Genomic DNA, 10,582 nt, shown 5'->3' with positions numbered 1-10,582 from the left:
AAGACTATGACTGCTGGGGCCCATTCATTCCACCCTTCTGCTCCTGGCTCACTGACGCCCAGGTGAAATTGGAGTGAAGCATTTTCCCACTTATGCAGCTCAGCCTTTAGTAGCTTAGAACTTTCTGGTCATCTTAAGTTTGGAAAAAGTTAGGCAATTTCTAAGAAACAAAGTGAAATACCATTGCCTCATGTAGTAGGGAAGTGGAAGGGAAGGAGCACCCACCCTGAAGGAGCACCCACGCCTACCAGACAGATGGAGCAGGCAGATCTGTAGGAGAAAGAGGGTGCAGGTGGAAGGGAGGAAGCCTCCACCTCTTCCCCTGGCATAATCAGATCTTCAGCGTGAGGCAGGACCCGGCATCCCTCGGAGCACTGCCCATAGAGGCCACACCCAAATGTATGTAGACTGCCCTTAGGAGTCACAGCATGACCTCATAGGGCACCGTGGCATCCGGGCACCAGAAATGCTCCTCAATAGTCAATCATAAAATCTAGCTTGAATTTATACCAAATCAGGATTTTTATGTGCTCAGTGAGCCAAATAGTGCCTATGACTAGGAAAGGCAGCCTAGCAGGCAGGGCTAGGGAGTGGTCAGGTATGTTCATCTGCATTCCGGTAAGCTCCTGCTCACCAGCGTCATGGCTCCAGTCACTCTTCTTCCAGTCACCTGGAAGCCTGACTTTTACCTGTGTGATCATTTTCCCTTCTCAAATTGACAAGATGTTAGAATAAGGGATTAATTATAAAAATTGAAGCCACCTTTGTAGCCTTTGAAATATGTTTGTCCTGTGTCTAAAGCAAGACTCTTACATAGTTGGAATTATCTTTAAATTCTTTCTTCCAATCTATATATTTTGATTGGGGAGTTTTGATCAATTTACATTTAATGTAGTTGTCCATGGGAGCGCTGTCATTTTGGCAATGGTTGCTTTTTTCCTGTATGTCTTACACCTTTGGCTTGCATTGTCCTCCTTGCTGTTTTCCTTCCTATTTCTTTGGTTTGTTTTGGTTTTCCACTGATACTTGATTTCCTTTCTGTTTCCATTTGTGTATAGTCTGTACATCATGAATATTTGTTTGTGCACACTTGTGTGTGTGTGTGGGGGGTTTACCATGGAGATTACATATTCCACCCTAAAGAGATAATAATCTATTGAAATCTGATACCATCTTAACTTCAATATTAAATTCCTTTTTTTTTTTTTTGAGCCTTTGCTATATACTAGACATGTATTAAATGCTACAGTTGCTTCATTTTAATCCTTTCAGTAACCTGAAATTCGGGTGTTAGGCTTGGCACCCTACAAATAAGGAAACAAAAGCACACTGGGAGTGATTAATTAATCCTTAGTCTGACTGCTCGGAAGTAGCAAAGTCGGGATCCAGGTCTGTCCCGCCTCCTGTGTCCCGCCCAGCCCCTGAGCAGTCTGAACTGGCATTTCCCCCTCTCCCACCGCACCAGGCTTGGCAGCCACACGCTTTTCTTCAGGCGTGTAGCTCACTAGTCACTTTCCAGAACAAGGCATTAGTGACTTTCCTTTATTTGACATTTAGTATGGGTGTGTGCGCTAGCACAGAGGCGCAAGCATGCAATACAGTGCTGAGACAAAAAATGTAGATCTGAGGAGACTAGTTATCTCTGGTTTAATGTGACCAAGTTGTGGTGTAAGTTTCCTTTAAACTGTAAAATCTTTTTTTTTTTTCTCCAATAATAAAGTAAAACTTGTTCGTTCAAGTAATACACAGAAGAAAAAACCCCATAGGTTGGGTTGGAAGGGTCTGATTAATGGCTGCCTTTCTTCTCCGGCTAGTCTGCTGCCAGAAACCCTGGTGGGGAGTATGTGCTCTGCTCACTTACTGATATTTTACCGACAAATTCTTGGAGATGTGCTCCTGAGAGACAGGACAAGCCTGCAAAGTGCCGGTAAGTTTAGGGTCTTTCCTGTGTGTCAATTCTGCAAACCCTTGAAGGCATGGGATCTGGGCCAGGCTGTATCTCCTACCTACAGATGTGGCATGTGGAAAAAGACCACTGAAGAGCATTGGCGTGACACACCACTTAGGAGCAGCTTCAGGAGCTCACACATGCTCAGCTCATCCCCATGCAGCCTCCTCTTTTCCATCCACGGGAAAACAGTTTCCTTTTCGGTCTTGAAATTATCTGTTTTCCACAAGAAAACCAAGAAGGATGACCATCGTGTGGATACTTCATTCCTCCTTAGAATAAGGAACAAAATACCCATGAAAGGATATAGGTACAGAGACAAAATTTAGAGCTAAGATGAAAGGATGGACTATCCAGAGACTACCCCATTCGGGAATCCATCCCATCATCAGCCACCAAACCCAGATACTAATGCACATGCCAGCAAGATTCTGCTGAAGGGACCCTGATATAGCGGCCTCTTGTGAGGCTATGCCAGTGCCTGGCAAACACAGAAGTGGATGCTCACAGTCAGCTATTGGATGGAACACAGGGCCCCCAATGGAGGAACTAGAGAAAGTACCCAAGGAGCTGTAGGGGGCTGCAACCCTGTAGGTGCAACAACAATATGAACTAACCAGTACCCCCTGAGCTCGTGTCTCTAGCTGCATATGTAGCAGAAGATGGCCTAATCAGCCATCATTGGGAAGAGAGGCCCCTTGGTCTTGTAAACTTTATATGACACAGCACAGGGGAAGGCCAGGGCCAAGTAGTGGGAGTGGGTGGGTAGGAGAGCAGAGGCGCGGGGCGGGGGGGGGGNATAGGGAACTTTCGGGATAGCATTTGAAATGTAAATAAAGAAAATTTTTAAAAAAGACACCTGAAAACAAAAAGAAATTATCTGTTTTCACCTGTGACCCTTGTATGTCACCTTTTCAGGAAGAAACCAGTCATCCCAAATAACTATTCTTACCATAATGAAGTGTGCCCATGGGTCACTTACAAGTCAATAAATCAAATAGTCACTAGTTTCTATGCACTATTTTTATTCTTAAAATTTCTCTTTAAAATTTTTATGTATGAGTTCATGTGCACACAAATGCACATACATGTGGAGGTCCACGTTAGTGTTGGACACCTTCATTCCTTACTCTCTACCTAATTCATTGAGGGAGGGCCTCTCAGTTGAACCCAGACCTCTTCCATACAGCTTGATTGGCTAGCTCTAGGATTCACTTTCTGTACTGGAGCATATATAAACTGCTATACCCCACTGGTATTTGTGCGGGTTTCTGGGGAACCCAAACTTCAGTCCTCAAATTTGTATAGTGCGTGCTTTAACCATTCATTTATCTCCTCAGTCCTTGTCATTTGTTTGGAGTTCAAAAGATTTTTCCAAGTAAAATATTTTAAAATAATTAAACACACACACGCACACACACACAAGCTGTCATACATGAATGAACTTTCTAAGAGGAGTGCATGTGCTATAAGAGCTTGGCTCTAAAGTAAAAGATCATAATTCTGTTGTTTATCACCCAAACCCTAGAAATCAAGAAGTATTCAGATACCCACTGCCTGCTGGGTATATGATGTGCCATTGTATGGTGAATGGGAAAGGTTTGGTTATCCCAACCAAATGGAACAACCAAGCTTCAAAGTACAGTGACATGAAGAAGCCCTAGAGCTTTTAAAAATAAGCGACTATAAAGAAAACGGGGGGAGCATTCACTAAGAAGACCTGAATTATTATGTAGTAAGAAGACAGGCTTCTATGTGTAGATAATATCAAAGATGAAACCTGAGCAAGAGATTAGACATTTGGGGAGATGTGTGAGAGACTCCTTTCTGATTAGAGTAACTGGTGTGCCTGGAGACCCAAGGTAAGACGGTGTCTCTATGCTGGTGAGATTGAAGTTGAGGGTAGCAGGCATGGATGGAGTTGAGGAGCAAGACAGCATGGTGAGGCCTCACACTCGACAATCGTGTTCCTGGTTAGAACAGATTCTACATCCAGAATCTCGCCCCAGTAATGTAAGAGAACAAAGTCTAAAGCTACACAGAAACACTCGAAGAAATATTTGTAATGCCGGGGAGTGGTACTTAAGCTTTAACCATCATATGCCCTTGGATTTAACAACTAGGAATCTTCACCAGCACCAGGGCTCAAGTGCAGATTTACTGGCTATTCTCAAAGGCAAGGAAGCTGGTCTAGATGGTTCTCTACTGAGGCACAGTGTGGTGGAATATGTTGCATGTGGCATTTCAGAAACAAAGCTACTGTTTGAATGTGCCTTTTCAGAAATGACTGCATTACATTGTGATGGGATCAAGAGGAAGAGCCTTTGAAGGAATCAGGCCAAGAGTGCTGCCCATGACTCTTGAGTGAATTTAGGCATCTTTGTAGAAAGGCTTCATACCAGGAATTCAGACTGCCCTCCCAATGCTTCCACACTTTCTTGTACAGAAGACCCAGGCCACTGTCACTGGAAACCTCATTTCAGAACTTTCTAGGAAAAGAGGTAGAGACACAGAGGTGCTAAAGGGACAGCTTCGAGCCTCTGAACTCTCCTGGAGACCAAAGTGTATAAAAAGTCTTATCAGTATCACTTGGTGAAATAATTTTAACCTGAATAGGTAACACTGAGATCAAATACTGTAAAATAGGAATGAAGTTTGAGTCTTCTTGTTGTGTGTTTCAGATTTAATCAGTCATCCCGTGCTGGCCACCTTCCCTCTGCTCCTGGAGCAGCCCGACGTGATGGATGCTCTCAGGGTGGGTAGCACGTATCACCATGGAAACCTGCTGCAGCCAGTGTTTCCCAGTCCCTTTTCATTGTCTGTCTAACCCGGCCTCATCCTTCCAAGCATTGAATGTTACCCAGGGGCTGCCTCCCCTGACTCGGGGCAGGGCTGTGAGTGAGCATTGCACTTTCTTGCCTGTTGTATTCCTCCATGTAAGATGCCCAAGAGGGTGGGACTCTAAGTGAAACTCCAGAGCGGTCCGTTGGATAAGCCAGCCAACCTTTCAGCAGAGTTGGGGCGTACATACCATCTTTAGTTTAATACCATCTTTAGTTTAATTCAGAATGCTGTGCTGTCTGAAATAGCAACTGGATATTAAAGTGAACAGTTTGAAGTCTCTGATCTTCGGCTAAATTTAAATTTCCAAAGTCACTATTTTAACATGTCTTAACCTGAGACATTGGGGTCAACAAAGAGAAGCCTTGTGACCATGCTAGGCTTATATGTAGATAGCATGGTGTGTGCTGTGGCCAAATTCCTTCTGGGGACCTCAAAGGTTTAATAAAGGCACCAAATGAAGGTCAGAACTCTGTCTCATTAAAGATCCTCAGGTGAGGGGACCTAAGGAAGGGTGAGGCCACGGCCTAACTGCTGACAGGGATGCTGTCACAGGTGGGGGACGATCGGCAGAAACCTTGTGAGGCAGATCGGATCCAATTTAGCGTGGTATATGTGAAGGGGCCAAAGGTGGCCAAAATCAGAGGCTGCATGTGGAGAGCGAGGAAGGCAGGGGGTGATCGTGACCAGGAAGTTTCCCTGGAGGATGACACTTCTGGCAGTGCAGAGACACAGCGGCACCTGTCCAGGACTGTGGCCATGTCAGCTGAACTTGTTGCTATGAGAGTAATCGTAGTCACAAGACAGGAGGCATAGGTTCCCTCTTACAGAAGCTCTCGTCTTATAGGTAAAAAAATTTTAAAGCAGACCAGAAGGAAACTTGAGGACAATTTTATTGTTTTATACGTGAAGTAATTTAAGTGCCCAGTGTTCTTGGACAATGTTCTTGGAGAACACGGCAGGACTTGGAAAGGGGATTGGTGGTCCAGTTATAATCCCATCTCATGGCACAGCCTTTAGAACAGTGGGCTTTTCTGGTTGAGAAGTGTTTGCCTGCTGTATATCAGAGGGACCTGAAACAACAGAACAAGCTTGTTTTCACATTGGAGCCCAAGAAAGAAAACCTCAGGTGCGGTAAACTGAAGGTCATGGCAGTTGGGGGAGGAGGGAGCTGGAAGAGGGAGAGGTCAGGAAAGCAGGCATGCCTCACAGGGCAGGCAGGTCTGAGAAGCAGTCTCGGGTAGGATGTCTTTAAAAAGAGGGTTGTTTCTCACTCCTGGTTCCCTTCCAGTATGACTCCCTCCCCTAGCTACTCAAGGCTGAAGGCTGGTGAAGGCAGGCCCTGTTCTCTCCTAGAACCATTTGGAATGAATGGCTCTCTCTGTTGCCCTTTGTCCTTACAGGAAAAGGTAGGGGATTGACCTTGGGCTTTCCACTCTGCCTCAAGAGCCTGTTCATTTCTGTTCACATTTCATTGGCCAGAGCCGTTCATGTGTTCTGCTAACTGGAGGGGAGCTGGGAAAGACAGGCTTCTGCTTGTTCCAGGAGAGGGGTGGGGCTTGGTGAGGTGGTAGTCATCCACACACATTTTCTATCCCCAAGTCCCGCTGTCTACTCCCACTCCTCCACCCCATTGCCTTCTGTGGACTGAAAGCTCAGGTAGTCTCCACGCTGACTGGCAAGCAGTGGGCAGGTTACAGACAGAGAGTCTAAGTTACTAAGCAATGCTCACATTGAGCCGTGTTGTCTTTTGAGATTTACATGATGAAGCGTGTGAGTGTTCGGACTTTACTGAGCTAAATTCACTTTGTGGTTGGTGTTTTAATAATGATGACGCCTGACTGTTGTAAAACGCTGTGGCTCTGAAGGGTTCTCTCGACCTAGAGGCAGTAGGTGCAAATAACAGGGGTGGGATGTCACAACTTGGAGGCAGAAACAACCTGACTACACCAACACTTCATGGTCAGCCCATTCACATTCTTTCTCCAGGGGACATTGGGTCCCGTCTCAGCACAATGTGACCCTAGGCACCTATGGGCATGGGCTGTCTACCCAGATACTTTCAAGATACCTGTAGAGTCAGGTACCAGTAGGTAGTTATTTACACAGAACCAGTCCTGGACAGTCAGCCTGGAGATGGGGGAATTCACCCAGCCTTACAGTCTGTCAGAGAATTGCTTTGCTAAGGTCTTCAGTGCATCCCTCTGTGGGATCCCTTGATCTCTAGCTCCTCTGTTTAAAGAAGCTTTTGTGAAGCCTGTGGAAATGTTTACTTGCAAATCAACTTGTCTGTCCCATCTGTGTCACCAATGTGGCGGGTAGAGCCGCTGGCATAGGGGACTTGGCAGGACTCCCTGCTTCTGTTGCTGTCTCCCCTTGGAAGCTTGTGACTATGTTAGCATCTGGGCATTGTGTGTGCTTGGCATGGGGTGAGAGGGGTGTTTGACCCATTCTTTTTGTAAGCTGGCTATAATAACCACAAGTCTCTAAGGTGTCCTTCACAGATGTGCCTGCCCTCCCTGTCAGGCTGGTTCTGGGCTGCTGGCAGTAGATGCTGCTGACAGTGTGACCTCTTTCGTGTTAGATGCTATACAGCTATCCTGACCCTGCCCATAGCTTTAACTACAGGGTGAAGCTGCAAAAAGTGTTGGCAGGACTTGCGAGTGCTCTAACTAATACATTATTTCTGTTCTCTTCTGTAGAGTTCTTGGGCTGAGAAAGAAAGCACATTAAAGCGAGCGGAGAAGGTAAAACAGGGTTCCACACTGACCTCGAGACTGATTCCCATGTGTTCTAACAAGGCCTCTGTTTCAATGTGGCAGCCCTAGATGTAACCCTTTCCTCAGCTAAATTGTGTCATTGTGCTCACACAGACACAGCCTAAGCACAGTCTAAGAAGGGAGCATGTTTACTTCTTAATGTAAAGTCTCCTAAGCAAGCCAAGCACTTCAGATCCCTGAGTTGTACTTAATGAAGAAGTCTCTAAACTAGTACTGCAGCCAGCTAGCATGTGTCCTTTGCTTTTTAAAAAAGCCCCTGAGCTCCGCTCCCCCCCCCACTCACACACACACACACACACACACATCAAGTAAGAAGAAGGGAGAGGACAGCTGGCCTAAGTGGTGGATGCACTGAGTGAGTGCCTGGTCTGGTTTCCACTGGTTTCCACTGGTTTCCACTGCTGCAGACACATGGGCTAACTTGGCAAGCCTGGCCTTGACCAGTGAGGTGGGAGTCACTGCCGGAATGCAGGACTCGATGGACATTTTCTGTTTAGGACAGGGAGTGATTTCAGACAGGTTTTGTAAGGCACACTGTCTCTCCCACAGAGAGCTATTGTCATCAAGAAAAAGCAGCATAGATGGCAGGTGAGAGCCCAACACACTAACACTTCTATAAACATTTATTTCCGAAGGAGGCAGAGGCCACACTGGGCTCCTGTTTGCTATTTCAGCAGGTGTACCCCTGCCCATGTGCCACATGTGCCCTGGGATAGCTGTGGGTGTGGCCCAACATAAAATTGGGACTGTACTTAGAACACTTCAGAAAGTATTCTTAGAAATTTTCTTTTGAAAATTTTTTATATGGTTTTTAAGAGTTTATAGATGACATATTTTGTCACAATTTCAAAAAGTTAGACACACCTGAAAGTGTATAAGAAATGTAACAGAAAAAAGAAAAGAAAAGAAAAAGTCTAAACTTCAGAGCAGGAGCAAGAATTACAGCCTGAGCCTCCACACGACCAGTGACGTCGCACTTTACCCAGTCTGCTGGTTCCAGACCTTTCTAGAACAACAGCGGGTGATGCGCGGGGCCTCGGGCTCCTGGGAGCTGTCCCACACATGGTGTGCCTGGGCACTCTCTCTGTGTGGAGCTCTCTGTTCTCAGCTGCAGTGCCTCTGAGATCCCACCCCAGCCTGCTGGCCCCAGGCTAGGTGGGTCCTCCCATTATCTGAGGAGAGTCTGATGCCCTCAGGCTGATGAGCCTTCATTCCTCTGCTTGGGCCTCCTTTCTCTACATCCCATAGTGCTTGCCACTTCTCTTCTTTTGTGTAGATAAGGTCTTAATAAGTAGTCCTGGCTGGCCTGGATCTCGTTATATAGACTTAATGGACCTCAAACTCACAGAGTCAGCCTGCCCTTGCCTCCTGAGTGCTGGAATTAAAGGTGTGCACCACCATGCCCAGCCCCACTTCTTTCTGTCATTGAGGCAATTATCTCTTGGCAGATAATAATCCAACTAAGTCTACACAGCCACTTTATATGGTAGTGTGTGTGTGTGTGTGTGTGTGTGTGTGTGTGTGTGTGTGTGTGTGTGCGCGCGCGTGTGTGTGCGTGTGTGCGCATGTGTGCGTGTGTGTGCGCGCGCGAGTGTATGTGTGCGTGTGTGCGTGTGTGTGTGTGTGTGTGTCACTACAGTAGACTGCAACCCTTTAGTCTCCTTGACAGAAGATGGGACACTTGGAGTGGAGCTTAGGAGACCCTTGCTCTCACAGAGCCTCTGCAGAGTCCTTAGGGAGAACTGCTCAACTCCACCATGACTCTCACTCCGGCCAGCTCTGGGCTCTTACAGCTCTGGGCACAGGCAACCCCTGCCAGCTCCTTGCCCTGCTCCTCAGAGACTTTCAGCTGACAGCTCACAGGATTTTGTACTTTGAGAGCAATGATGCCAGGCTATTGATAGTTCCTTTGTGCTGATGTTTCCCCAGAGAGACAAAGAGCTCCTAAAGGCCGAGTTCCTCCTGGTCTACCATGACTGCGTGCTCCCTCTTCTGCACTCCACACTGCTGCCCCCCTTTAGGTGGGCCGAGGAAGAGACTGAGGCTGCGAGATGGAAAGCCATTGCTGACTTCCTCAAGCAGAGCCGAGAGAATGAGGGTTCCCTGAAGGCTCTGCTGTCACCAGATGGAGTTCACAAACCATTTGACCTTTCGGAGCAGACCTATGACTTCTTGGGTGAAATAAGAAAGAACTCAGGCTGATGGCGGCCATGCTCCGATTTCCTCAGGACCCAGGGAGCTCCCAAGAAGCCTTGCCTCAAACAGCTGAGCCAAAAGACACAGACTGGTCAGAACATAGTCAAATGCTTCTGTGTGCAAATAATATTTTCAAAAAACTAATAATTTGATTGAGTGTAAGACAATAAAATAAATTTTGTAAGGAATATTGTTATATCTAAAAATGTTTTTCAAAACATCAATTACTTAAGTGTCAACCTGAAGGTGTAGATGTCTATAAAAGCAGTTTTTAGCAAAGATTGAACTTGTGATTATCCAAGAAAGTGAAAATATAATCCACCAACTGGAAAAAAACATTTCCAAATCATAAGACTGATACAAATGTAATGCTGAGGACAGGGCTTGGTGGTAGAGTGCTTGTCTAGTTCATGCAAAGCCCTGGGCTCCAACCCTAGCATTACGAAGAGTCTAATATGCAGAACATATAAACTGCTGAATGTTGCTAATGATATTTGTAGGTTACTCAGAGAAATTGTGTTGTTAGTCATTTAATTTAGTCTGATGTTTGGATTGCTTTACCCCTGGTTAGAATAAATGCAGAATCCTTGTCTTTTAAAGTCAATATAAAAAGTCCTCTGTCAAAATGATTTTTTTTCCCACATTGAAGAGTAGAGCTGACATGGCTTTTCAAAGAACACCCAGATCTTAGTACATTTCAGATACACTCTCAAAAGTTGCCAAATGTCTCAAGCCTTAACAATAGTAGCACTAGGCATCCCTTGAGTGCCTGGTCACGCTATTGATGACCTGGATAATAATGAGTACCAGTTGGCAC

At 45.9% G+C, this 10,582-nt stretch overlaps 1 protein-coding gene across 4 annotated transcripts in view; it reads left to right on the top strand.

The window, feature by feature from the left end:
- Nphp1 (nephrocystin 1) overlaps positions 1-10,326 on the top strand; it is a 53,299-nt gene extending 42,973 nt beyond the window's left edge. For 2 of the 4 annotated variants that reach the window (XM_021192621.2, XM_029536934.1), the window contains exons 17-20: positions 1,815-1,927; positions 4,630-4,703; positions 7,492-7,536; positions 9,499-10,326. In XM_021192621.2, coding sequence (XP_021048280.1) covers positions 1,815-1,927; positions 4,630-4,703; positions 7,492-7,536; positions 9,499-9,771 — 505 coding nt within the window. In that variant the 3' untranslated portion in view covers positions 9,772-10,326. The remainder of the gene's footprint in view (positions 1-1,814; positions 1,928-4,629; positions 4,704-7,491; positions 7,537-9,498) is intronic. The other 2 variants (XM_021192620.1, XM_021192619.1) reach the window with 1 other exon arrangement.
- The last annotated feature ends 256 nt before the right edge of the window (positions 10,327-10,582 follow it).

Source organism: Mus pahari, chromosome 3 (genome assembly GCF_900095145.1).
Source record: "Mus pahari chromosome 3, PAHARI_EIJ_v1.1, whole genome shotgun sequence".
Lineage (NCBI taxonomy): Eukaryota > Metazoa > Chordata > Mammalia > Rodentia > Muridae > Mus > Mus pahari.
Note: the sequence above shows the minus strand (reverse complement) of the source record. Positions and strands in the feature narration are given on the sequence as shown.